Here is a 27,466-nt window from a genome sequence, read left to right as displayed (position 1 = left end):
TCCAGCGGATACAGAATGGTGCAGCGAGGCTCCTCACGGGGTCTCTGCCATGGGAGCATAGTCACCCAGTGCTCTTCAAGCTGCACTGGCTCCCGGTGGAGAACAGGGTCAGATTTAAGGTGCTGCTTTTGACCTTTAAAGCCCTTCACGGCCTAGGACCCTCGTACCTACGGGACCGCCTCTCCTGGTATGCCCCACGGAGAGCCTCAAGGTCCATAAATAACAGCACCCTAGTGGTCCCGGGCCCTAAGGAAGTTAGATTGGCTTTAACCAGAGCCAGGGCCTTTTCAACTCTGGCTCCAGCCTGGTGGAACGCTCTGTCTCCTGAGACCAGGGCCCTGCAGGATCTGATTTCTTTCCGCAGGGCCTGTAAGACAGAATTGTTCCGCCTGGCCTTTGGCTTGGAGGCAATTTGATTCCCTTCCTCCCTCTCTTTTTTTCTCTTTTTTTCTTTTCCTTCTCCTCCTGCGATGAGGCTACATTTTAATATTTTAATGTTCCATTATTTTAATGTTGTATTTTATTTTTGTTTTTAAGTTTGTAATCATTCATCATGTTTTTATTATTGCTTGTAAGCCGCTCTGAGCCCGGCCTTGGCTGGGGAGGGCAGGGTATAAATAAAAAATTATTATTATTATTTTTATAAACAAAATCTCTCCTTTATCCCTTATGGGGTATCCAAGAGTCCGTATAGAGTCCTTACGTGGGTTCCCTATTGGTAGGAGAAAAGAACAGAGGCCAACCAGAGAATATTGAGAAGCAAAGCAGCTTGTAAGCCTGATCTTTATTGAACTGTTGCAACAGGATGCTCCCCTCACATGCAGGAAAGGAGAAGGATCCAAAACCAAGGTGTGCCTGCCCTTATATAGAGATTTTAAATTTCCTGCCCTGGAGCTCAAGACCACCCCTTCACACATCATACATACTGAAATATACTCAGAGTCGAGAGTGGATTTCATGCTCTTTATTCAGCTCATAGTGGTAAGGAAGAATGGAAGTTCCCCCAGAATGTCTGCCTTATATACATTATTTACACAATGAGCCCCACGTGATTGGCTAATTCAGGCATTCACCTGTAGGCCAATCAGGTTGCAGATTCACTGCCACCTGGAGCTGGGTTGGGTGGCTCCTGTGGACCAATCAGACTGCTGCATTCTGGATCCTATTGTTCTAGGACCAATCAGACTGCTGCATTCTGAATCCTATTGTTCTAAGACCAATCAGGCTGCTGCATTTTGGATCCTATTCAACTCAGTATGTAACACATACATTACGCCCTTTAGGATTCTGGCACATTTTGCCACCATGCAACAGAAGAACCCTGAATTCATCTGACACCCCTTCAAAGTCATCTACACCAGCGTAGCGTAGTGGTTAAAGTGCCGGACTAGGATCTTGGGAGACCAGGGTTCCAATCCCCACTCAGCCATGCAACCCACTGAGTGACATTGGGACAATCACTGCCTCTCAGCCTAACCCGGGGTAGTTGTGGGGAATTAGTGGAATTTGCTGCCAAGGAGTGTGGTGGAGTCTCCTTCTTTGGAGGTCTTTAAGCAGAGGCTTGACAACCATATGTCAGGAGTGCTCTGATGGTGTTTCCTGCTTGGCAGGGGGTTGGACTCGATGGCCCTTGTGGTCTCTTCCAACTCTATGATTCTAGTCTATGAACCACCAGCACCACTTTGAGCTCCTTGGGAGAAAAAGGTGAGAAATGTATTGCAAAATAAAAATAAAATCTGCAGCACTCAGCCTATGCTCAGAACCACCCTTTCCTCTTGGCGACAATTTTCGTATAATCTATCCAATGCAAAGCTCGGCTTCCAAAGTCAATAAATAAATCCAGTCCCTTAAATCTCCCTTTGGCTTCAAGCCATAAATCTTCTGCTCTGCTTTAGTTGTAATATAAACGCATGGCCCATAGGGGGCAGCAGAGAGTCGTATCTGTTCTTCTGGTCACGCCTCCTCAAGTGGGAAACGCCAAACGGAAGCTTTACGAGCCACGCGGCGACCCGTAGCCAGGCTACACCAACGAGGCGGGTGAAGAGTCGCCCAGACGAGGAGGAGGCCGGAGTCTCGCAGGCCGGAGACGCGGCTATGGCAGCCCAATCGCCCCAGCTCGCTGCCCGGCGGAGCCGCTTCGTTGTGGTGGGAGGTGGCATTGCCGGAGTGACGTGCGCTGAGCGGGTAACGTACTGTCCCTGTGCCTCAGAAACTATATACACGGTCTCTGCGCATGCGCCCTCTGGAGCGGCGTTTGCTGAGCGGCTGAAGTACCGTCCTTTCGTCTGTGCGCATGCGCCCTCTGGCCGTTTCCCTTTCACGCCCTTTCCCTACGAAAACTTCCTGGTTGTTTCATAGACGTATAATGTGAAGATGGGTATGCGGTGCGTAGCTTCCGAGGTGGCTTCCCACGGTTCCCAATTAAAGGCAACAGCGCAGAAAGCAAGCATTTTAGTGTAACTTTGATTAAGCAGCAGTCTACCCATTCCCCATCCCTAGGACAAGATCTACCATGGTCCAATTGATGGCACAGCCTGATTTAACATAGGCTTGTTCCTTGAACAGTAAGAAAGCTAAAAACTTCTCACTGTGTCTAAATAGGACCTCTGTTTCAGAGGTAGGATGCTAATACCAGTTATTTGGGGGAGGGGAGTAGATGAATTTAAATAATTGCCTGTTTGGAAAAATGTAGGTGTGAGTTGCTCGTTTTAAAAATAACTTCTAATATTTTCTACCCCTTTGAACAGCTGGCTACAGAGTTTCCTTCTGATGATATTTTATTAGTCACCGCATCTCCTCTTATAAAAGCAGTAACGAACTTCAAGCAGGTGAGAAGAGAACTAATAACTGCTTCTTGGGGATTTGGGGTAAGGTGAAGTAATCTACTCTGCTGTTGTAACCCTGTTTCAAAGGCCACTGCAGGCCCAGTTTTCCTGTAGTAGTGCCCACTTTTAATACTAGCATTTAGGGCCATTCAAAGAATGAAGGAGGAGGGCAAAGCCTCATAAGGCTACAGGACAACTTTCAAAGGCAAATCCATGGAGAACAAAGTTATCATTGGCCACTAACCATGATGGCTATGTTCTCTTTCCATTGTTGGAGGCAGTATGCTTCTGAATAACTTTTGTTGGGAACCACAGGTGAGGAGAGCGTTGTTGCACTTCGTCCTGCTTGCAGGCTTCCCATTAAGAGCTAGCTGGTCCCTGGGATAACAGGCTGCTGAATGAGATTGGCTTTAAGGATGTTTTTGTGTGTGTTCTCCGTTGCAGCTATTAATGCTGTTTGCAGGTCCCTGCAAATATCTAGGACTGGGAAAGACTGAATTTCCCCAGTTAACATGTAATCAGTAGCAGCATCCCACTGCAGTTGCAGCTGTCGGTCCAGCTATTGGGTAGGGGTATGTGTTTTCGAACCAGACCTAAGGGAGTGTCATCTCTGAAGGTTGCCTTCAGGGTTGACAAGAACCCGAGGGGTTCTTTGGTGCATTTGTGCATCAGTAGATTTTGGTTAGGAAGTTGTCTTGCACCTGAAGGATATTTTTGTTTGTTTGTTTTTGACAGGTTTCCAGGACTTTAGAAGAATTTGATGTTGAAGAACAAGCAAGCAGCATCTTAGAAAAACGCTACCCTAACATTAAGGTTATTCAGTCTGGAGTAAAACAGCTGAAGAGTGAAGAACATGTAAGAGGACCCTTCATCCTTTTGTCTTTATCTGGAATGAGAAATGGCTTTCCCTTTCCAGGATGAGAGCGGAGATGTCTTGATATGAAAAATCAAGTCTCATGTTGTAGACTAGGTGACCAACACGGTCACCTCCAGATATTCCTGCACCGGTGGAGTCAGGTGATTCTAATCTACTAGGGTAATGGCCCTGTCAGTAGGACTTACACATGCACTGGTTTACAACCTATAAGGATGAGATGGGAGCTGACTTTTCATTAAGCTGGTTGTGGCAGAAACTAATGCATGCACACTGGGGCAAGGCCCACCCCCGCCCCAGGCCAGGAAGTTGAGGGTGGGGTTTCCAGAGCAGGTCTTTGATGCGGTGTGAGAAACTACTGTTGTCGGGAGCAGATATTGGCGAAGCAGTTGATACGCCAGTCAGCGCTTGTTGAATTTTAATACCCAAGTGATGTCTGAGTGAGAGGAAGGGATCCATTTTATTGCATCAAACTAGCTCTTAGGAGCCAGCAGCATAGTCAAGTGCTTTGGAGAACATTTGCAGAAAGTCCTACGCTGCCGCCCAGAGGAAAGGTTTTCCTATTTGTGTTCCTCTGTGTGAATTGACAGCCTGAATCTTAAGTGTTTGCTCATCCAGCTGCATTGGAAGCCGGCTAGCTTGCAGACTTCCTACTGAAGAAGTAGCTTTGGAGGGATTGTTGGTGGACTACAAGAGGGGAAATAATCGCTGTTCTTTCTGGAGCTCTTTGGAGAACATGTGGGAAATTTGCTTCCGGTTCTTTTTTCCTACCTTCTCTCATTCCATCCTTCTGTGCACAAATGCTTCTGTTCCATAAGCTCAACAAGCATTGAAGCCGATCTGCACAGGACAGGGGCAGTTCTTCCTTGTTTCAATGTGAAACCGCCCCATCATAGAACTGTAGAGTTGGAAGGGACCACAAGGGTCTTCTAATTCAACCTCCTGCAATCCGGGAATCTTTTGCTCAACCTGGGGTTCGAACCCATGACTCTGAATTAATGTAGAGTGAGGATGGGGAAACTTGGGTCCTTCCAACTGTACAATTCTATGAGTCTTTTTTTTTTTTTAAAAAAAAAGGATCAATGGCATGCTATACTGGACCCTTCAAAGATGTCCCTCTCTTCTTTCTTTTCCATTTTATAACATGGTTGCAGAAAATAATCACAGAAGCTGGTCAGGAGTACATCTACGAAAAACTTTGTCTGTGTGCTGGAGCAAGGCCAAAGCTGATTACTGAAAGAAACCCCTTCGTGTTGGGAATCCGTGATACAGACAGCGCAGCGGTAATGCTGTTTGTGTGCTTTCAGCAGTCTCTGACGCAGACATAGATTTAGAAATCTGGTGAGGTCTAAGCCAGAAATAACCGTGCAACACAAAGTGTGCCAGGGTCATTCTCCCAGAACACAGAAAAAGAGGGTTTCCACTATCTTCCAAAAAGTCAAAAGGGAACACCTCTGACAGGCATTTCTAAGCAGGGGAGTTCTGCAGCATTGCTTAATGGGACAGAAAAATTGGAAAGAAATGTAAAATGTGGAAAGAAAGACAACCACAAGAGAGAGAAAAGTTGATTTTGCACATACTTGTAGCGCAGATAGATAGATAGGTCTGCTTTTATTCAGCTATATAGTCTTGCAGGGGAGTGGAAGGGAGCTCAGACTTTAAAAGCAGAGAGCTATATTGCCCCCAAATAGGGAGCCCCTCCCTCTTTGTTTTAACTGGTGATTAAATTTGGTTTGTTTTGGGGTCAAATGGGGTCAGCTCTGTTGCAATAACAGAGGAAGGGCCACAGTTCAATGGTAGAGTATCTACTTCGTACATAGTTTGCCTTGGGTTCAGTTCCTGGCAACTCCTGTGGGACCAGAAGAGATTGTTTTTCATAACCCAAGGTTGATGATCCTGAGCTTGACAGGCCAATTGAGAGCCAGTGTGGTGTAGTGGTTAGGAGTGGTAGTCTCGTAATCTGGGGAACCGGGTTCGCGTCTCCGCTCCTCCACATGCAACTGCTGGGTGACCTTGGGCCAGTCACACTTCTTTGAAGTCTCTCAGCCCCACTCACCTCACAGAGTGTTTGTTGTGGGGGAGGAAGGGAAAGGAGAATGTTAGCCGCTTTGAGACTCGTTAAAGGGAGTGAAAGGCAGGATATCAAATCCAAACTCAAACTCAGTTGAATCACTCAATAGATGGCAGCTTCTTATGTTACTAAAATGATCTCTCTGTCTGTCTCTGTCAAGTGCAGGAATTTCAGAAACATCTGGCAAGAGCGAAAAGAATAACCATTGTGGGAAATGGTGGCATTGCCCTGGAATTAGTGTACGTAAATCTTCCTTCTTTTGAAAAATAAATGAAGCTAAGAGCTTTATTATTATTATTCTGCTGGGAGCTGCCCAGAGTGTCTGGGGAAACAGAGCCAGTTGGGCAGGGTATAAATAATAGATTATTATTATTACTACTACTTCTATTACTACTACTACTACTATCTTAGCTATAGATCTAATTTGTGCTGCTATTGTACATCCATGCCTTTTTGGAACGCTGAATGCAGTGTGAGAATTTAACAATTTTTTTTAAATTTGCCATGTTTGCACGTCACATTAAACCCTAGTTAAAATGAACTATGATTTAATGTGAAGTAGCAGTGCTGAAATCATGGCCACTTTGCTCCATGCCTGTTCCTGCAAGGAAACAAGCCATGGTCTTTGGGGTGTTTTTTCAATTGTCCAAACACCGGCTTCGTGGCTTGTCCCTCACCAAAACAAACCACAAGAGGAAGCCAGGGTTTCTCTTGGCTTAGAATTTTATAGTTTATTTGGAGAGGAACAAATTTGGAGGCCAGGTTTGGATGACACACCAAGCCAGGCCATGACTTATTTCCCAGCAACGTGGCAGCAGTGGAGGGGGAGCAAAGTTTCTGGGATTTCAGGAGTAATCACTAGCTACTGCTTGCTCATGTTAAAGATAGTGACATGTAAACCAGGTTGCTTTTTAAACGTTTTTCTTTTCTTTTTTGTAAACCCCCACCTTAATTACAGTAACACACCAGAAACAAAATAGCTTAAAAATAATAACAAAACTCTCTTTAGATACGAAATCGAAGGTTGCGAAGTCATCTGGGCCATCAAAGACAAAGCGATTGGGAACACTTTCTTTGATGCAGGAGCGGCTGAGTTCCTGATCCCAAAGCTGAGTGCCGTGAAACCGGAGCCTCCGATCGCTTGTAAAAGAACAAAATATACGACGGCAGGTGGAATCCCAGGTACTGTAGAGCATCTCGGGCATTATAAAGTGGCTCTTGCTTGTATATTGGCTTATATTGTATGAAAACCGTTGCATCGGCCCAACCCTGCACACTTCAGATATTTGCAAACTGTAAGAGATGAGGTAGCGTTGGGGCTGAGTTTGTGGAGTGGGAATAGCTGCTGCAAGAACAGGGTGTGAAGTTGGGTTGCACTCGTAATAAGTGAAGGTAAAAGATCCCTGGACGGTTAAGTCCAGTCAGAGGCGACTATGGGGTTGCAGCGCTCATCTCGCTTTCAGGCCGAGGGAGCTGGTGTTTGTCCACAGACAGCTTTCCGGGTCATGTGGCCAGCATGACTAAATAAGAAGTACAGAAGGACCTGGGATTGTAGGATAAGACCTGCCAAGAAAAACAAAGAATTTATGTATGCTACAACAGTGGCAAGTGTCTTGATAGCACAAGGATGGAAGAATGAGGAAATTCCAACGAAAGAACAATGGCAAGAAAAATTGATGAGCTATGCAGAGTTGGCTAAATTGACATATAAATTGCGGGGCAAGGACAACTGTGACTTTAAGGAAGAATGGGAGCTTTTTACAAATTATCTAAAAAGACAACAAAATGAACTTGACTCCTTGGCATGTTAGATAAATAATGTAAGGATACGTACAATTTTATAACATGCAGAGAATAATATGTGCTGAGAAATCAGAGAGAGGATCTGAGGGAAGTCTCTGGTGGGGGGGGGAGGAAGAGATGGAAGGAAGGGGAGAAATAATGTATGCGATTATACAGTTTGATAATTCGTTATGTTGAAATTGCTAATAAAATATTTTTTTAAAAAAAAGAAGTACAGAAGGACCTTGTAAAGACCTCATCTGGGGCAACCCAGTCAGATGGGTGGTATATACATAACATTATTATTATTATTATTATTATTATTATTATTAACCCTGCCCGACTGAAGAGAGGCTGTATTGTCTTTGTACCCAGAAAATATATAGGCTGCCTGTACTTCCTCTATAGCATATGTCCTTATCTCTTTCCTCCTTGTCCCCCAGGAAGTGAGATAGAACAAAGTGCTGCAGCAAACCCAGGGGAAATCGGCAGCGCCTTAGGCCCTGACTGGCACGAAGGCTTATGTCTTAAGGGAGCAAAAGAGGTATGGCTGCTTATCCTAAGCCCCCTTCGGGTGTTCCCCTGTGCCCCATTAACAATCAGGAACTTTATATAAAGCCCTTCTGGCCGAGGGTGTTTACAGAAATAAACTACATTACAAGTCAACATGCAGAATATACCCCAAGTATGGGCTTCTTGACCGTTTTTAAAGAAGGGCAACCTGACCTTTGTTATAAAGTTAAAATAAAATACTTTACTGATAACTGAAGAATGGCAACTACCAAAATCACAGATTGTACTTTAGCAAGCTTAACTAGATTTTGTCTCTTTTTTGTAATTGTTATATATTGGAAATTAATAAAACTATATTTTTAAAAAAGGAATTATGTGACTGGGAGGCAGTGGGACCCTGGCCCTACTGCTTCATTCCTGCTGGCTTTCTATACCTTGGGCAATTATGTCTGAAGTGGGGAGTCTGCTTCCTAGGCTCCCTCCTTGATTTAGAGGCACGATCAACCAGGACTCAACAGAGATACATTTTTGGACAGGAGCCATAGAGGAGTTTATCCAGACCTCTTACTTATTTAGTACTTTCTTAGGGATTTGCAGAGTGACTTTTAGGGCATAGCCCTTTCCTACATAGTGGATAATAACCAACATTAAGAAGACAACTTTTAAATCCAATACGCCAAGAAAGTTTTCAGAATAGAAGCTTGTAACTAATACCGTGCCAGATCACACCATAAAAATCACTTGAAAGTTTGCAGCAAGCTGAATTGACCAGAAAGCACAGCATCAAAAACGTTAATAAAATTTGGCACGAAACAAATGAGTTTGTTAAGGCTCGCACTGTAGGAGTCGCACATAACTTTAGTAGGAAAGGTGTTATCAAATGCAATTATTTGTTATCTTTCAGCTGTCCCACAAAGTTCACATTGAAAGCCTTTGCGAAGTGAAGAAGATCTATCTCCGGGAAGAGTTCCAGCAGTCAGAGAAGGTTTCTCTGGCTTTCCCCATAGCTCAGCCAGACGAGAGGAATGCAGAAATGGATGAAGGTAAATAGTGTGTCAAGAAGAGTGCAAGACTTTTTTTCCTCTAAAATGTATGCAACTACTGTGGCCCGTGTTTTGTTAGCCCAGAAATGGAAAACGAGCAAGGTCCCAACCAAAGAAGAATGGCAACCCAAGATGACAAAATATGCACAACTCGCAGACTTAACATATAGAATAAGAGAACATGAATAACATACGTTTAGAGAAGACTGGAAAACGTTTATTGAATATATGGGAAATAATTGTGTACAACTGAAAACGCTGGCAGCAGCAAGATAAATTCAACAGTGTAAATAAGTTTTGATGGATGCAATAATGGAATACTGAATGGTATAGTTTTTGTAAATTATGCAGGGATTTATGATATGTAAAATGAACCCTGGAGAGAGAAGAAGGAAAGTCATTGATATCTTAAGGATGTAAAATGAATATTTTAAACAGAAAATTTAATTTAATTATATCTATCATCTATCTATCATCTACCAATCTTCCTGGAGATAATATATATATAGAGAGAGAGAGAGTGCAGGACAGATCAGGGTCTTATTTGCAGAATGAAAGCATGGCTTTCAAACTCCTCTCCCATTTGTGCCTGGCCCCGCTAGCAGATGGGCCCCAAAAGGTTGAACAGAATAGAGCATGGCCCTCAGGGTGAAAGTGGTTCCTCATCCCTGGTGTCCAGCTGTCGCTCTCCCAAGTGTATCATCTTAAGGAGGCTCTAGGGGGCCACTAGAAGAATTATAGCTCCCCCTGCTTGCAATCCTAGTGGAGGAACAAATGAATCTTAACACCTGGAAACTTCTGATTCTGTGCCTAATCCACATAACCTGGACTGTGTGTGTCTGAACTTTCATTCTTCCAGAGAGGTGGCCGGTGTATGTTGAGTTGACCAGCGGGAAGATATATGGCTGCGACTTCATTGTCAGTGCGACCGGGGTTGTTCCAAATGTCCAACCATTCCTTGACGGCAATAATGTAAGGATTAACACTGAGAATATGAAATTGTTTTTCTATGCAAGGCTTTTAAGGATACAACAAAAAGGACCAACCCATTTAAAGTACTATTAATATAAAATTTGGGGTGGGTAAGTCCTCTGAGAGATTGAGCTGTGCAGTATGCAGTTTATGGGTACCTTAATTTGAACCGAATGAACAAAATGTTACGCAGCTTAAGAGGATCCCCATATCTTGTAGAATTTAACTTGCTGTGTTTTCCTTTTAGCTCCATTAGTAGCACCCATTTCCTAGTACGTAATATCAGTGTAACAGAGAGGGGAATCTTTCCATACCCGAGGGCCACATTCCCTTCTGGAAAGTCATCCGAGGGCCATATGCCAGAATTGGGTTGAGCAACAGATGTAACATTTTACTTTTGTACCATAGGTTAAGGGATGCGGGTGGTGCTGTGGGTTAAACCACAGAGCCTAGAGCTTGCTGATCAGAAGGTCGTGGTTCGAATCTCCGCGACTGGGTGAGCTCCCGTTGCTCGGTCCCTGCTCCTGCCAACCTAGCAGTTCAAAAGCAAGTCAAAGTGCAAGTAGATAAATAGGTGCTGTTTACCTTCCCGCCGGAGCAGTGTTTCCGTGCGCTGCTCTGGTTCGCCAGAAGCGGATTAGTCATGCTGGCCACATGACCCGGAAGCTGTACACCGGCTCTCTTGGCCAATAGAGTGAGATGAACACCGCAACTTGAGTCGGTCACAACTGGACCTAATGGTCAGGGGTCCCTTTACCCTTTATCATAGGTTAGATTCTCTGCACACTTGCACACCCCATTTGTAGCCTCCATTCTGGCAAGCTAGAGGCATTATCAGAGTTGAAGGACACATTCCAGCCAGGCCAGAACACTGAAGAAGGGTATGAAATAGGGCTGGTGAGGGCTCTGGCTTGAGTAGATCATAGACTTATAGAGTTGGAAGGGACCAAGGGTCATCTAGTCCAACCCCACGCAGGACTCTTTTGCCTAATGTAGAGCTTGAAGCTACAACCCTGAGATTAAGAGTCTCGTGCTCTGCCAACTGAGACCCAGAGGGCAGCATGTGGAACTTAACAAACCCCCTCTTCTGGGAGTCTGCATTTGGGAAATCTTTGCTCGTAGCACCACCTTTAGACTCTGTGTCCTTCCTGCAGTGTGGGCGCTAGAAAGCCCTGCCTCTTGTTTGTCACACTGCGGTCTGAATATTTGGGGCAGTTAAGAGTCCTTTTTAAAAATAAATTTATTTAACATAATAATTACAAAATACAAGGAAAATACTGCAAATACATACATACATATAAATTTCAGATAAGCACACATACTGTATATAAAAAGAAAGAAAAAAGGAAGAAAAGGAAAAAGGAAAAAAATTGGAAGAATTTCTTCCAAATTTATTCTACAAATATCTCAATAATAAAATTTCATTGATTAACTTCCATCGCTTACACTGCACTTCCTATATACATTTTAAGCAAAATTGTATCTGTTATTCTGTATTTTTCCCATACAATCTCATATAAATATTCTAATCAATAAGTTTTCTAAATCTTTCATAAATCTATTCTAAACACAACCAATACCTTACACTTAATCTTTGTCTCAAGAGTCCTTGATTGGGGAGGATGTGTGGCCAGAGACTTGAGATCTTTCCAAGCGCGGCAGCTCTAAGGACTGGGATACCGATAGCTAAATTGGGATGGGCCAAAGGGTGTGGCTTCTTCATAGCAATACCCTTAAAAGACACATACAAGCCCCCAACCTCAGATCTCATTAAGACCAGCAAATTTATGTCTTCCACCCACCCACCTTCTGGCAGAAATCTGCATTTACCTCTTAAATGTTTAGTTTGTTCTAGGTGAAGATGGGGGTCTGACAGTGGACAAATACATGCACACTTCTCTACCAGATATCTACGCGGCAGGGGACATCTGCACTACGTCATGGGAGCCTAGTCCGGTTTGGCAGCAAGTAAGGCAATGTAGATGGTGATCCCTGTGTAGGTTTAACGAGATTTCCCCATGGTAATTTAATCCCATCAGTGTATTGCCGGTATATAATTAGCCAGGGCTTTCTCCTTGTTCACGTCCTAAACACATTGTACATCTGGCAGTTCAGTTAAACGACAGAATAGAAGGGAATGCACACCTGCCTTAAGTATCAAACTTAGGGGTGGAATTGTTGGCCAAATCCACAGCTGGCCAAAGGACTTTGCCCCAGTTTGCAGAGGATACTAAATAAAGTATCTCGAGCTGCCAGAAGTCTCCAGGTGACTGTAGCAGCGATATGTTGTAGCGGCTTCTACAGCCACCTGCAGAAACTCCTGTTCTATCCGTCTGTTGTCTGTCAATCTACAATCTTCATTCATCTTCCATGTGTCCTTGGGGCTGGAAAATTGGAAGTGAAGAGGAATAGGATAATTATTTATTTGAATATCCTGGGAAAGGCATGCCGAACAGGATCACTTCAGCCAGTGATGTTTTTTTGTGTGTGGATCCCATATATAAGGGTAACTATCAATGCTTCCCATATTTTTAGCAAGGGCTGTACCTTATAGTAGCTCTCTGATAAGCTGAGCACTTGAGATTGGGCTCTAGGAAAACATGCTCATTCTTCTAAAACGCTTGCAATCTTGGTGCATTGATTACCATATCCTCCTTTTTTTTCCAGATGAGGCTTTGGACCCAAGCTAGGCAGATGGGATGGTATGCTGCAAAATGTATGGCTGCTGATACTTTAGGGGAACCTACAGACATGGACTTTTGCTTTGAACTCTTTGCTCATGTGACAAAGTTTTTCAATTACAAGGTAATGAACTGTGTATAAACGACTGCAATGATTCACTGTTTTGGAATGGCTTGATGGCAAGCGATTCCATTTTAATTCTGCAGAAAGCTACCACACCTAGATTTCTCACTGCACTGATCACTTGGGAAATATGCACTGATCACTTGGGAAATATGCACAGCTCAATTCCTCGCCATAGTTGCATACTAGAGTTGCACACTAACTGGCTTCCTCCCCCCCCCCCAGCATGTAGCGCACACTGTTTCAGAGTAAAATACTGGACTGCAAGATGTCCAGAGACTGCTTTCTGTCAGTACAGTATATGAAGAACTTCCTGACAGTAAGAGCTGTTCGGCAGTGGAATTTGCTGCCAAGGAGTGTGGTGGAGTCTCCTTCTTTGGAGGTCTTTAAGCAGAGGCTTGACAACCATATGTCAGGAGTGCTCTGATGGTGTTTCCTGCTTGGCAGGGGGTTGGACTCGATGGCCCTTGTGGTCTCTTCCAACTCTATGATTCTATGATTCTATGATCCTACAAAATGAATAACTTAGCTCAAGGAAATCCATCCACAAGCAGCAGTGTCTGGTTAGCACTGAACTTACCATGTTTAGGAATTCATAAATGCATAGTCGTCTCTACCAGTTATTACCCTTGAAGTGTCTTCATATAGCTTGCCTCAAAACACTGTAATCCAGATTCTTCCATTTCCAAAATCATTGCAATTATTTACTGCAGGTATGGTTGTAAATTGCCCTACTAATATCACCTAATCTTCAATAGCAGTAGGTTTAGATTTCCATAGGTAGGCCATGATTTGTGGGTGCTGTATCACTTGGGAAATATGCACAGCTCAATTCCTCGCCATAGCAAATCTCAGAAGTACATTTTTGTAGCTAAAAACTAATTTCACCACATGGAGCATCCTTTGTAAAAGATGTAGACACTATTCTCAAGGCAGATGCAAAGCAAATCAGTACTAGAGTAAGGCAGAGGGCTCTCTTCTGCACTACTTGGACTCTCAAGACTACAACTTATTTTTTCCCCCATTCCTCCAGGTGGTGCTGCTGGGAAAGTACAACGCGCAAGGGTTGGGCTCAGACCATGAACTGATGCTCAGGTGCACTAAAGGGCAGGAGTACGTCAAAGTCGTGATGCAGAATGGGCACATGCTGGGAGCAGTATTGATTGGAGAAACAGACCTAGAAGAAACCTTTGAAAACCTGATTCTCAACCAAATGGATCTGTCACGCTATGGGGAAGATCTTTTGGATCCAAGGGTAGACATAGAGGATTACTTTGACTGAACATAAAAAAGTGTCTGTGACTACTTTTTTTTAGAAATAAAAAGAGATAAGGTTCCCCTAGGCAGACTACACACATAAAGATAGATGACTGTAATTTCCTTAAAAAGCATGGTTATGGGTGCTTTCAGGCTTTGCTGCTAAACATGGTCTACCAACATTCAAGCACTGAACTGTGGGGAAGTGTATTATCTAGTAAAGACTTAAGATGAGGCATTGTAATGTTCAACCGGATAAGGTTAAGCCACCTTTTGTGCAATATAAGGTTCAGCGGGGCTTACATATTGAATATTTTGTATTTTACTTGCATCATGCAAAAGCAGTTTACATAAACAGATGTAAAATAAAAGATTCAATTATTTTCAGTTTAAAAATTATAGGCATAATTTAGCCAAAGTTTAAGCATTTTGAAATGCTTTTTTAAAAAACAGCAGTGCTTATTTCTCTCTCTTTCTCCCCCTCCCCCCCCCAAAAGGTTTGGAAATACTGAAACTTTGGATAGATTGTGACCATCTATTTGCTTCTTTAAATTATTTTTCTAACTATGCTGGAGGCCATTTTCACTTACACATAGATGGGCTTTATCCCCACCCCCTGGCAGGCATGAATACTGGAATACTGCAGCCAGTGATATAGAACTAAACATAGGTCTGTGAGGAGGGTTCCTCAGGGTATGCTCAGTAGAGTCCCAGGACATGTAAATGGTAAGTGAGAGAATCTGTTGATTCGTCAGCTTTCAAAATGAAATTTCAGGACTTGGGTAATGCTGGGATGACAATTTAAAACGTGTTTTTATTTTGAAAAAATAAAAAACTTCCCATAACTTGAATTGCACTGTAGTGTTCTGGGTTGGTCAAGTAACTTTGCTTGGGAGAAGAAGCTACCCAATGAAGGTCACTTTAGAAAGAGTAACTGTTCTACTTCATTGGAAGTAGTTAGATTCCCACTATGCACTTTGCCTCTATTACAGTTTGTCACAAGGTTTTACAATATAGCTGCCTCTGGAAACAGCCCAAGGTCCATTCAGTTCACTGTGGCCAAAAACATTGCCATGCCCCATTTGTCAATTCTAGTGCTGAGACATTTATGCCCTTGCAGGTACCAATGCCCTGCTTTTGAATTACTATGTACTTATATTTAACTGTCATGCTCCAGCCGCTGATGGACTTATTCACACACTCTTCATTTTCCTTTCAGAAAAATTATACACCGCTTGATTGTAAAAATTCAAAGCAGTTCACAAAGGATAAAACAGTAAAAAAAAAAAATCACAACCATACTTTAAGACATACAAAAGTTAAAATACTAAGACAATTCTAATTACCTCAGTTTTCTAAGTATCATGGTACCCTCGCCTGAACAAGAATGTTTTTAGCTAGTGCTGAAGAGTGCAAGTGAAGCTTGGGGGCTCCATAACTTTACAGTGGTACCTCGCAAGACGAATGCCTCGCAAGACGAAAGAGTTTTCCGTTTTTTGAGTCGTTCCGCAAGACGAATTTCCCTATGGGCTAATAGCTGTGCTTCGCAAGACGAAAAAACCCCAAGACGAAGAGACTTGCGGAACGGATTAATTTCGTCTTGCGAGGCACCACTGTACAAACACCATATGACTCAGTGGTGTCCAAACATTTTTCAAAGAGGGCCAGATTTTATCCCAGGAAATAAACTGCCACAGGGGCCAGATTAAACTGACCAGCATGCCAGATCAGGCCCCCGAAAAGGACTATTTTGAGGTGGGCCCTCCAGCCACCAAGCTGGTCCACACATATCACAGCAGGAGAGGGAGGACTAACTTCGTGGGACAAAAAACATTTTAATGCATAGCATATATATACAACATTTTTGAGTATGCAAAATCATGCAATATCTGAGTAGTCCTTACAAATACCATGAATTGTGGTGAATGTGTATTATTTACATCGCGACCCAGAACAAGATATTCAAGGCAGTTTAAGAAAGTGACATATTGGATTTTAAGAACCATGTCATATTGCCTTATATTTCTGGTGGAACGCAAGAGTCCTACCCATCACCTCCCTGCCCAGCCAAGCCATCACGCTTGCGTTATAATCCAAAACAAGGGCTAGGATAAGGGAGACCTAGAAAAACCAGTATAATGCCAGAAGCCTGGCGATGTGATGAGTGAGGGCCTAGCAGCCTTGGGGGCAAATCCTGCCCTTCTCCAGCCCCGTCGCTTGCTTGACATTTCTTGCAGTTCCCAATTTATTCTGAAGTTGAAAAGTAACATACAAACAAAATACTCTAGGAATCATCGATGAACAGCAAGTCATCATCATCGTCATCCTCTTCCTCTTCCATTTTAATCTTTTTTGCTTGGATGTGTTTCTCTGAATGAGGCGGTTTATGTTCACTTCCCCTTTTTTTATGTGCAACATCCGTTTTCTTTCCAGATGAGCTTCCTCGGCTGGATAATGGAGATTTGATCTGACAATCAAAACAATTTTTGTTAGCATGCATGCCCTCTGACTTCAAACTAGATGTAGAAATTTTACTTCTTCCCCCATTATCTCTTCCAGTGTTGCAGGAGCGGCTAATTTGGGGTGGGGTCGGCAAGGTCACCTGTCCTTGGACATTGGGGGTCTGCACATAAGTGGGTGTTGCCAAGTTTATGAAGGAATGTTCAGGGATGTCGGAGAGGATATATTGTTTGATTATAGCCTTTCCAACCTGTGTAAACAAGTTCACAATTTAGCAGAGTAACACTCCCCTTTTTAAACTCACAACAGATACGTTTGCTCAGGCTGACTAAAGCCTCTATAGTAACTGTTCTGGTATTTTCCCCTTATTCCCTCATAAAAGATAAGACACGACACAGTCTTCTATAAAATTATAAAAAGAGTTTACTGACATTCTGTTCACAATCGGATCCCAGAAGGCAGACTTAGAAAAGTGACATACACCTGGAAACTGTCTCATAAGGAGACAGTCCCTTTGTCCTCTTTTGGCTAAGCAGATGTTGCTTCTTCGACAAAAGTAGTCATAGAGAGAGAGATGGCCAGTCCTATGCTTTTGTTACCTGCACAGGTGAGGCCACGCCCACTTCTAGTCACATGCAGAGGAAGTCTGTTCCAGCCCAGAAGGAAGCAGGAAGTTTATCTGCTGGCTGGACAAACATTCCTCCCCATGTGTAAACATGTTCACTCTAGGAGTGTTCTACTTGTCTGCTCTTGTGTTTCACATCCCACAGTTTACACACTTGCCCACACAGGATGTACGCAGCAGCAGCAGTCACAGGTTATTGCCCCTCCCCACTCATCAATGTTCACTTGAACAACTGAGGAAGGGGCAAGTGGGGAGTACATCAGGCTCCTTGGTTGTCAGCTCTCCTGGGGCCTATCCAGGGTCCTGAGAGCCCTGCTATTAATGTCCCTTGCCTTCAGGCATCCTAGCACTGATGAAGCTCTATCAGTCTGTTTTCCACCTATCGTCTCCTAATGCTGCTCCTATTTCTCCTGATGGCTCCGCTTTGGTAGAACTGGGCTCTGTGAGCGGTGCCACGTTGGAGCGTGGACACCACATAGTTTCACAGCAACTATACTGCTCATTCATGTAGTGCACTCACAGTTATCTGCACAGAGCACACACGCAATCACACACAAGTAAACCCAACCCAAGGGTGAGTGGAAAGAATACAGTGAACTAGGTGGGTATAAAGAACAACAACAAAACAGACCATGTAAAGTCCATAACGTCACTGCTGAAAGAAAAATTTCAGCCATAGCAACAAACCCTATCTTTTGTTATCGTGGAACATTCAACTCCCCCTTGCATGGAGGGGGGTCAGCATTAACAAAAACACTGTGCTGCCTGCTCAAAATTATTTTGGAAAGAAAGCTTTTAAAGCTCTAATTTGTCTTTCTGGGATTTGTGTCACTTGCTAACACACACAAAACAAGTTCCCATGAAAATTAGAAAAGGGAACAAAGCTACTGTTATTAGATGCCTAACACAGTATTAAACCTAGAAAAATAACAGGAATAATAAAATAATAATAATAATAATAATAATAATATACCTTAGCAATATTGTTTTTGCTCATTACCACTGGCATCGTGATAACATGAGTCTTGTTTCTCAGAAGATCAGCTCTGGGTCCTATCTTCACGTAGGATATTGTAGCAAATGCTGTGAAGCTGAAGTCTTCCCTGGAAGAAATTAAGCCTTTGCGTATGAAAAGGGGAGAGGTAGAGCAGTTTAAAAAGGGTGGGGAATACTTGACTGAAACAGAGCAAAAAAGAAGCTCATGTTTTATGGATCTTTGGCTTTGGAAATGGGGTGGGGGAAGCATCCACTGTATTCTGGGGTCTATTGCTAAGCCTAGCGCCCCATAAAATCTTTTCCTTTGAATTTGCACAGTTAACACTGAGCTAACAGAACAGAGATGTTGCTGGAACTACAAATCCTGCCATTCCTAGCAATTGGCTATGTTGGTTAGGACCGGTGGGTGTTGGAGCCCAACGAAATCTATAGGGCCGCAGGTTAGCTGTAATAAAATTCCGGGGGTGGGGAGGGTGTTTTACAAGGCATGGAGGTATGTAAATAGGCTTCTTGTTTCAATACTTACTTCAGGTACTGCTGCAGTATCAAATGGGCAACAATTCTCTCCAGTGTATCACGGGGAAGCTTGGGAGAGACAACATCTACTCCCAGTTTTGACAAACCCTTCCCTAACCAGGCATCAATCAGCTTCAGAGGAGTGAATTTCTCTCTCATTTGGTCCACTTGCTTTAAAATATTGACAAGATCCCGGCAGTGCCCTGTCACATCCATCTTCTCAAATGCTAAGCGTCACAAGGTGGGAGATGGGGGGAGAGATGGAAAAAAACACAAAAACACAAATTGTTAGCTGCAGGAATTGGAGGGACCAAAACAGGCATCAAATTCAACCTATCCCAGGCAGGCTTCCACATATGAAAAACCTCTAGCTTTGAACCTCTCAACCCATAGCTGGAGGATGCGAGTACCTACTGCCATTAGCAAAGCTTTCTCAGTGAATGGTGAAGCCAAGCTAAAGGAAACAAAAAACGTGGGCATTGCAGTGGTACATTGGTTCTCGAACTTAATCCATTCCGGTAGTCCATTTGACTCCCAAAACAGTTTGAAAACCAAGGCACGGCTTCCGATTGGCTGCAGGATCTTCCTGCAGTCAAGCGAAAGCAGCGTTGGATGTTTGGCTTCCGAAAAACGTTCGCAAACCGGAACACTTACTTCCAGTTTTGCAGCGTTCGGGAGCCAAAACTTGCAAGTACCAAGGCGTTCAAGAACCAAGGTACGACTGCAGAAAGAATGTGGCTCTCTTCAGCATGGTACACTCGCCTTCCTTGGGCTAACCAAAATTTTGGGGAAACAGTTGGCGTGCATGTTAAAGGTAAGTTGTAACTGAACTGTACAACAGAGCTGTACAAGTTGTTCCTGGGTTTGAGCATCAAGTCCCACCCATGTGGGTGTGGCCTGGTGCAAGCCAATGTGGCTGAAGAAAAGGGCACTTGCTGTTCTGCAACAACAGCCAGTCATGGGTAGCTTATGCTCAAGAAAGCAATTGCTTTCCTCGGCGCAGCTGGCGCAGGAGAACACAAATCCTTGCAATGCAATTGGGAGTGAGCTGCACTAAGAGGGAGCTAGTCTGGTTTATTTCAAACCTTCCAGGTTTGAAATCTTTTTCACTTACACTCTTCTCGGCAGCAGTTATCACACATTTTGTTGCAGTTGGCAGAGTCCCAGGCCTCGTCAAAGTGATGAGCTATGAGAACTCGGCGACATCTGCAAGTACAAATACCTGGGGTTAGGATGCAACCCAATGCATGTGGCTCCTATGGAAAGGCTATAAGACAATCGGCAGAGTAAACATTGCAAGTAAGACATGTGCTGTATTCAATAACCGAATGGACGGAAGAATGTGGGATAAACAAGTCTCACTGAAATTAAAGTCTATTAATTTGAATAGGATCTTAATTTCTCTGGAACTCACTGCCTTTCAGCAATTTAAATTCACTACAGACATTAAGTGTGCACTTGATATATATAGATTTCTGAGGCGGAGATGGACTACTTGACACATGAGAAACAGATTCCAATTTTCTGTGCACAGCCCTTAATATGGGATTACAGAGAGAAACAACAGTGTAAACGGACACATAGATACAACCCATGCAAGCCTGTAGTCATTTCTTTTAAATGTCTGGAATATTTCTGCAGCTACTAAAATATGAAAAGTGAACATGGTGGGTATTTTCTGAATTGAAGAAACCTGTCACCCTGGAACAATTAGGTTTCCTTGCTATCGAGTGTGGATTTTCTCAAAATATTGGCAGTTCTGATGCAAATGTAGCATTGGCACTCTGAATACCATGTTTTTGCTAATAATGAGCCAGTCTCAGCAGCAGGTATCTATAGGTCTGGGCTTGACCTTGTTGACCTGGGAAAACACGGTGCTTGGAATTTAACTTTTGGGTTTTTAAAAACAAAAACAAAATGGAGATGAGATTAATTTATATCCTGCTCTTCCTACCCAGGGCAGCATAGTCTAGTAGCACAAAACATTCAATAGCAAAAGTTATTTCTGCAACCACTTAAAACTCTGTTGGACCGCTGAGAATTAAAAATATATATATCAAAAAATATCAATATACTGGCAGACAGCAAAAGAGCATAGGATGCCTCGCAGGGCAAAAGTGACCAACTGAACAACCCTGCTTTCCTTAAAAGTTTTTCATAGTAAATAAGATATTTGAAAGCTTGGTATTTTCGGATACTAACTTCAACATCCTGGCCAACACCGCATTTTAGAGTAAACTCAAGGGAAAAAGTAGCTTAGAACAAAAAAAGGACAACCTCAGACAAAAGCACTTGCCTGCTCATGTTGTGGCAATATGAAACCATGTCGTATAATTTTTGTTGCCCTACGTTTTCCATCACCACCATTGTGCTGATTCTGAATATGTCCCCAAAACCATAATATAAGATGCAGTCGGCTTTCTGGTCATCCCGACCTAGAAGGAAATATTAAGAAGCAGATTTTTCTTTCCCCCCATCAGAAGCATAGGTACATGAGAGTACATACATCTACCTGGAATCTCATCTCCGTTTAGCATACCTGCACGCCCGCTCTCTTGGTAATAGTTCTCCATGGATTTGCTCATGGAATGGTGTATTACAAACCTCACGTCTGGCTTGTCGATTCCCATGCCAAAGGCAACGGTGGCCACTACCACCTGAAACACAAAGGCAGTGAGGATCATCAGGACATGAGGGATGCAAGCTGAACGGAGGAAGTGATGGAGTTCTCGCACAGCTCACCTGAATGTCATTGGCAGACCATCGCTTGTGAACTCTGCTCTTATCTTTGGGTTCCATGTTGGCATGGTAGGCACCTGCCTTAATCCCCAGCTTCTGTAAATTCATAGTAACCTGTTCAGCATCCTTCTGGGAAAAGCAGTAGATAATTCCTGTATCAAAATAATTTTATACCGATGAAATCAACAAATGGGCTCCAAGCTACGCAGTACATAAGCAGGGCTTGGGAAGACTTGGGAGCGCTACCTTACAAGGAGTGGTCTCCTACAGATGCTACCGTGCTTTAAGAAGTCAGCACTCATTTTCATTACAAAGTTCACCTGAAAGGCCTTTGTATCTTCCGTTGATGAGTTTAACTATGTCCTCAATGAAATTCTGAGCAGCTGATGGCTTTTGTCGAACCTAAAATGCATATTTTGAGAAACAGGCATTCAATAGCACACATATACAAATTAAATTTTTCATCTCTTCAGAAAACTGCTAAGTGATTTTAGCCTTGTGTACATTCGGTGGTTTGAATCCCTGCAACGGGGTGAGCTCCCGTTGCTGGGTCCCCGTTCCTGCCAACCTAGCAGTTCGAAAGCATGTCAAAGTGCTAGTAGATAAATAGGTGCCGCTCTGGCGGGAAGGTAAACGGCGTTTCTGTGCGCTGCTCTGGTTCGCCAGAAGCGGCTTAGTCATGCTGGCCACATGACCCGGAAGCTGTATGCCAGCTCCCTCGGCCAATAAAGCAAGATGAGCGCCACAACCCCAGAGTCAGTAACAACTGAACCTAATGGTCAGGGGTCCCTTTACCTTTTGGAATAGAAACACTCCCTGCTATGACTGATTGAGGCCACCTTAACTCAGTGTTCTGCAAACATTAAATCCCATCTCCCAACAGCCCCTGTCAGCATGACCAATGTCCTGGGATGATGGGAGAAATATCTAGGCAGCCACATTTCCCCACCAATGCTATACAGTGCATCACACCCCAAACCCCTTGTTTTCGTTTTTAAAGAAGGTCTCAACTAGGAAGTCCAAGTTCTTAGCTCATCTGGTCCTGGAAGCAAAGAAGTGATCTGAGCAACTCTGCCTATTTCCATATTATATTCAGACTATGCGGGGATGGACTGAGTTATTTTGCTACAATGCACCCAGATCCGTATTTATATACACTTCTGAAAAGCAACACATCATTCCAGACTCTGCCTTTTAACTCCCAACATTACAGTAGTATTTAAGAAATTGAATTGGTAAGTTTTGTAGAAAAGCAGGCATGTGCCCAACATGACTTACAACAAAAGTAAGCAACTGGAACAATGAAAGTTTATAAATGAGATAGTCTAGTGCGTTAGGGTGAAATTGTCCAGAATTCATGACTCTCTCCAGTACAAGAATGGTGGAGTTAAACTAAAACTCTCTATGAATATGATAAACCAGCTTAAATCCTACACATCCATGTTTGGTTTCTTAGCGAGCTTCTTAAATATTCCTAGAAAAGGCTATCTTCCCAAAGGCAAGAACAGACTCAACAAGGATACCTCATAATATAGGTTGGGCCGATTAAATGATGCGGTGAAAGTGATGCACTTCTGAACGCAAAGAATTTTCTGAGCATCATGCAGAACGTGGCTTGTTGCAGTCGCTGTCAACCCAATCAATGGAGCATTAGGAAACTGCCGCTTTAAGATACCAAGCAGCTTGTAATCTGAACAAGAAGTGGAAGACAAAAAAGCAGGAATTTAAATATATAAATAAAACCCCTAATATTTGCTGCCACTATATTCTGTCTAGCTCTGCTTAAGCTACTTGTGAGTGACAAAATCATTTTGCAGTTATGGACTAGGCAAATCTCAACACTGCAGAAATCAATCACCCTTTTTTAAAAAAACAACAACACATTTTTTAAAAATCCCTTTTAAAAACAACAAACAGTAAAGGCAGATGCGTTTCTCTGAAAAGCAGTCCCCCCCCCCCAATATTTCCATGTGGCAGGATACTGCAGCAGAGTGATAGATGTGGTCCAGGGAGGGAGAAAGAACCTTGGGCACAGGGAACTGATCAATGCAACTAAAAAAATGAAGTGAGAAGAGCAATGAGGCTTAATAGTTTCTAGTGGAGAAGAGTCAAAGCTCTTCCTGGTAACATGGAATTCCTTCTAGACAGACATACCAGGCCTGAAGTCATGTCCCCACTGGCTGCAGCAGTGAACCTCATCCACTGCAATGCGCGTAAGCCTTCCTGCTTGGTAAGCTTTTTCCAGCTTTGACATAAACATCTTGCTTTTCGCAATCTTCTCTGGGGTCACGTAAATGAGTTTCAGTTGCGAACTGCGAGACAGCATTTCAGCATGAACCCACTTCACGTGTTCCTATTTGGGAAGAAAAAAAGTGTGCTTGCCACAGATACCAGGGGCATCAAAATGGCAACGCAGCGTAATAAGCAACAACCGCTTCTCTAATCTCCCAGGCCTTTGCCTAATTATAAAAATCTGTGGCCATTTAAACTGCGGGGTATTGTTTTTGTTTGTTACTATATTACGTATTTTTGTATTTTTATGTTGTAAACTGCCGTTAGCCTCAGATGAAAGGTGGTATAGAAATCATTATTATTTCATCACAAAACTTTAGGGGCAGCTAACAACTCTGCTTTTTATGGGTCAAATCAGCCTGAGTCGGAAGGAGGAGGGCTGCTTTATGGAATCGTGCCAGGTGAAGCAAGAACAAGAATGGCAACATATGCCAGTATTAAAGAAGCTGAGTGACAGCCATGACAAATCCTCATTCCATTTAAACAAGACCTTAAGAAAAGTGAAAACAGCGGTTTCCTTTCTTAAGTACCCCTTGCAAAGTGGTAAGATAATTTCTCTTGGCAACTCAAAGACTTGTATCAGTCCTGCACTTTGTTTGCACCAAGGAAGAACAGACAATGTGAATTGTACATGCTGCTTATTTCGTTTTAAAACTTACTGGTGTATTTTATGGTGTGTTTTTATTGTTGCAACCCACCCAGAGATCACTTGGCAACGAAGGGTGCGATACAAATTCTACAAGTATGTAAATCTAGAATCCCATCTCAGCAGACAACCTCTGCTAAGGGTAGGAAAACCTTTCATAAACACTCAAGAACAAGTACCCTAGCTTTAAGGAACATTCACTGCCTTACAGTCATCAAGAAAGCTCCTGACATGTTCATATTATGGAGGTGAAAACTGTATGTTCCCAAGCTATGATCAATTTTATCAGCTGAGGAACGTGTGGAATGCATGTCTATGCATTTTCAGAAAATGTAATGCAAACAACTTCCAGTTCTGCCCTATCAAAACCCACAAAATTGGGTATACATGCATCATGCGTCTATCTAAGCACCAGTCATTTGTCAAACTGAGTTCAAAAACCACCTGTGGCCATAGTGCACCAAATGATGAATATAGGGTTTTTATATTTTAAAAAGATTTTTGAACCATGCAACTTAATCAAATACTCCTAGACTCAAGTTCAATTCTGTCCCCACTGGCATTCATTCCTGGGCTGACCTGCTCTAATCAGAATGATGCCTTAAAGGAGGTTTATCTAAGATTCAGACACAGACTAGCTATAGCCAATCCAGACTATAAAGCTTTAGTGCAGACAGGCAGAATGCCCTTCTCTTCTCAATGAGTTCCTATCGCATGGCTCCATATACCTGGGATACTGGAGGCAGCTAATCGCCCTCTAAGTCAAAAGTTAACCTTTCCAGGACAGCAAATCCCATTCCAGAAATTAAGCACGGAACCCAACCCCACTGAGACTGTGTACAAAAGAACAGGTGAACTGAACCCCTTCAATATCAACATTCTAGAGAGGGTTTTCATGAATATTCTATTTCAGAGAATTTTTTTGCCCTTTCACATGCAACTTGTACAAGTCATACGAATAAGCAGAAGGGACATCAGTGACTTGTGGCCGCAGCTTTTAATATATGAGGTAAGCATGTCAGCATTTCTCTCGGATGCCAAAGACTGATGCCCATGTTTGGCAGGCAGCCACCTTGCTGGGCAGCCAGCCATACCTTGCTGCTTGAGGCGTTTAGTAAAGTCGCAGAAACTTCCAGCTGCTCCAACATCATTAGCTGGTCTTCCATTAGTGAGATCAGAGGGCAAATCACAAGTGTGAAGCCTGAAAGGAAAAATAACCCCTCGTCTCAAGTCACCGGAAAAGTTCTGTTTCAGCACATGTCAAATAGCAGGATTCTTCACACACACCTCTAATGGCAGATATGTCTAGCTTCAGTCATGCTGAGGCCACGATTAGTGCTAAACACAATCTGTTATCGGTTAAATATACAGCAAGACCACAATTTAGCCAGAAAAGCTAAGCTCTCAGCCTCAAAGGATGTCATTTGCAGGACTAGTCACCTTGGTAAGCCGATAGGACAAGAGAGGCAGGAAAACGGCCTTAACCATGGTTTGCTCTTGCAAATTCACCCCTCCTCTTGTAGCCCCGTATAACTAACAAGCTGAACGACTTTAACTAATGTCATTTTGCTTGTAAGCACAAGTACATACCGTCAGAACATACTGCTGGCAGCTGGTAACACAGACTCTTTCCCCCTCCAGTAGGCATGACAAGGAAGACATCCCTTCCGCCCATTGTAACATTGATTGTTTCCAATTGCAAAGGCCTAAATTTTTGAAGCTTAAAGTTATTTTGTAATGCATCTCTGACGTTTGCAGACCATGAAAAATCTGTGAAAAGGAAATAGCAGCCATACATTTAAAAACAACATTGGAGTTCATTTGATCACAGAATCCCACCCCCACCAAGGTGAACATTGTCTTCCAAGTTGACTTTAATCCCCTAAATTGTAAGTGTTGCCTGCATGAGTATACATAGGTCTGTGCTGAACAACAAATGAGCCTATGTCTACTTAGAAGTTAGTCCCACTGAGTTCAATGTGACTTACTCGCAGGTAAGTGTGTGTAGGAATGCAGCCTGAATTACCTGGGATCTGATTTCTGTCTTCCCCTTTCAATTCAAATGTTCATTTGGGGGTGAATACTAAGAACCCTAAGACCAGCAGGCTAAACCTTTCTTGGGAAGTGGAGGGGAAATACAGGAGACATACATTTATGTCAGTGTAACCACCATCCTGAAGACAAATATGAAGAGACCTGCTAAAAGCCAAGAGCATGGCTGAGTGGAAGGCTTTCCATTGGCCATTTGTGGGCCAAACTAAATTATGGTAGGTAGGTGTACTGGGAAAGAATTTGCAAACTTAAGTGAAGCAATGGAAGTAGTAATCATGCTACCTGTAGAATATTTATTCGGCAGCTGTGGCAACCTTATTGCTTTTATCTCATTTAACAGATGCACATTTAAAAAAATAAATGAAAAACATCTTTACACACACACCCTTTCAAAATAAGCTACAAGAAACTACCTTGCTGTAAAGTCACATCTCATGCTAATTTAGCAGCAAGCAACAGTAATGATTTGAACTGTTCGACAACAGTTTTCGTGACAGCCCAAGGATTTAAAAATAGTAAGTACCGACCTTCCTTGTTCCAGTCTTCCGCTGCTGATTCAATATCTTTGCTGCTCCCACTCTCTGTGTCAGAAAACTGTTTTATTTTCTTCTTTAGCACTGTCTTTTTCTGAATGAGCTCCTGCTGATGTTCAAGAAGTTCTTGTACCTGAATCTCCAGAGCCTGCAGTTCACTGTCAACAGATGCCAATTCCTCTTCCAGCACTAAGGTAGAAAGATTGCCATGCATTCTATCATATGTTTGTTCCCTTGTGCTAGGCCACATTAACCCACCCCAGGACTCAAAAGGAGTTTAGCAGAGCCTTTTTACTCTTCCTATTAAGAACCTTTGAAGAGAATAATGCTTCATGGGGCTGAACTCCTGAGCTCTTATGAAACTTCCATGCCCAGCTCTTTATCCCAAACTACCAGGTACCCCAAGCACTGCCTTCGTATTCAAACAATTTGTTACACAGCCAGAACAAGCAGCAAAATGGCCCA

The 27,466-nt window shown here is 43.0% G+C and overlaps 2 protein-coding genes across 5 annotated transcripts in view; one reads left to right on the top strand and one right to left on the bottom strand.

Annotated features, from left to right (window-relative positions):
- The first annotated feature begins 1,689 nt into the window (after positions 1-1,689).
- PYROXD1 (pyridine nucleotide-disulphide oxidoreductase domain 1) lies at positions 1,690-14,993 on the top strand. Of its 2 annotated transcripts, none has more exons than XM_081880014.1 (12): positions 1,690-2,184; positions 2,748-2,828; positions 3,561-3,680; positions 4,854-4,982; positions 5,936-6,009; positions 6,780-6,940; positions 7,996-8,096; positions 8,970-9,108; positions 9,968-10,080; positions 11,926-12,048; positions 12,748-12,885; positions 13,919-14,993. In XM_081880014.1, exons 1-12 carry the CDS (start codon positions 2,095-2,097, stop codon positions 14,165-14,167), a joined length of 1,518 nt encoding a protein of 505 aa, XP_081736140.1. In that variant the 5' UTR covers positions 1,690-2,094; the 3' UTR covers positions 14,168-14,993. The 2 variants fall into 2 exon arrangements, with proteins under 2 accessions (XP_081736140.1, XP_081736139.1); XM_081880013.1 differs by having other exon boundaries at positions 1,695-2,184; positions 6,780-6,952.
- Positions 14,994-15,957: 964 nt separating this feature from the next.
- RECQL (RecQ like helicase) overlaps positions 15,958-27,466 on the bottom strand; it is a gene marked incomplete at its 5' end in the record, with an annotated part of 63,594 nt that continues 52,085 nt past the window's right edge. For 2 of the 3 annotated variants that reach the window (XM_081879876.1, XM_081879875.1), the window contains 13 exons: positions 15,958-16,609; positions 18,201-18,330; positions 18,750-18,966; positions 19,854-19,945; positions 21,036-21,174; positions 21,279-21,396; positions 21,482-21,630; positions 21,799-21,880; positions 23,002-23,168; positions 23,633-23,831; positions 25,511-25,617; positions 26,007-26,186; positions 26,996-27,190. In XM_081879876.1, coding sequence (XP_081736002.1) covers positions 16,427-16,609; positions 18,201-18,330; positions 18,750-18,966; positions 19,854-19,945; positions 21,036-21,174; positions 21,279-21,396; positions 21,482-21,630; positions 21,799-21,880; positions 23,002-23,168; positions 23,633-23,831; positions 25,511-25,617; positions 26,007-26,186; positions 26,996-27,190 — 1,958 coding nt within the window. In that variant the 3' untranslated portion in view covers positions 15,958-16,426. Of the gene's footprint in view, positions 16,610-18,200; positions 18,331-18,749; positions 18,967-19,853; positions 19,946-21,035; positions 21,175-21,278; positions 21,397-21,481; positions 21,631-21,798; positions 21,881-23,001; positions 23,169-23,632; positions 23,832-25,510; positions 25,618-26,006; positions 26,187-26,995; positions 27,216-27,466 lie in introns of those variants that run through there. The other variant, XM_081879874.1, reaches the window with a different exon arrangement.

The sequence above is a fragment of the Podarcis erhardii genome (assembly GCF_964252035.2).
Source record: "Podarcis erhardii genome assembly, chromosome: 10".
NCBI lineage: Eukaryota > Metazoa > Chordata > Lepidosauria > Squamata > Lacertidae > Podarcis > Podarcis erhardii.
This window is presented reverse-complemented; position numbering and strand designations above follow the sequence as displayed.

What these genes read in the sequence shown, in the direction of transcription:
- PYROXD1 (XM_081880013.1), top strand. Translation starts at nt 2,095, where the DNA reads ATGGCAGCCCAATCGCCCCAGCTCGCTGCCCGGCGGAGCCGCTTCGTT. An exon ending in GGCATTGCCCTGGAATTAGT is followed by an intron (nt 6,010 to 6,779) that starts GTACGTAAATCT and finishes AACTCTCTTTAG; the next exon opens with ATACGAAATCGAAGGTTGCG. An exon ending in GAATGCAGAAATGGATGAAG is followed by an intron (nt 9,109 to 9,967) that starts GTAAATAGTGTG and finishes TCATTCTTCCAG; the next exon opens with AGAGGTGGCCGGTGTATGTT.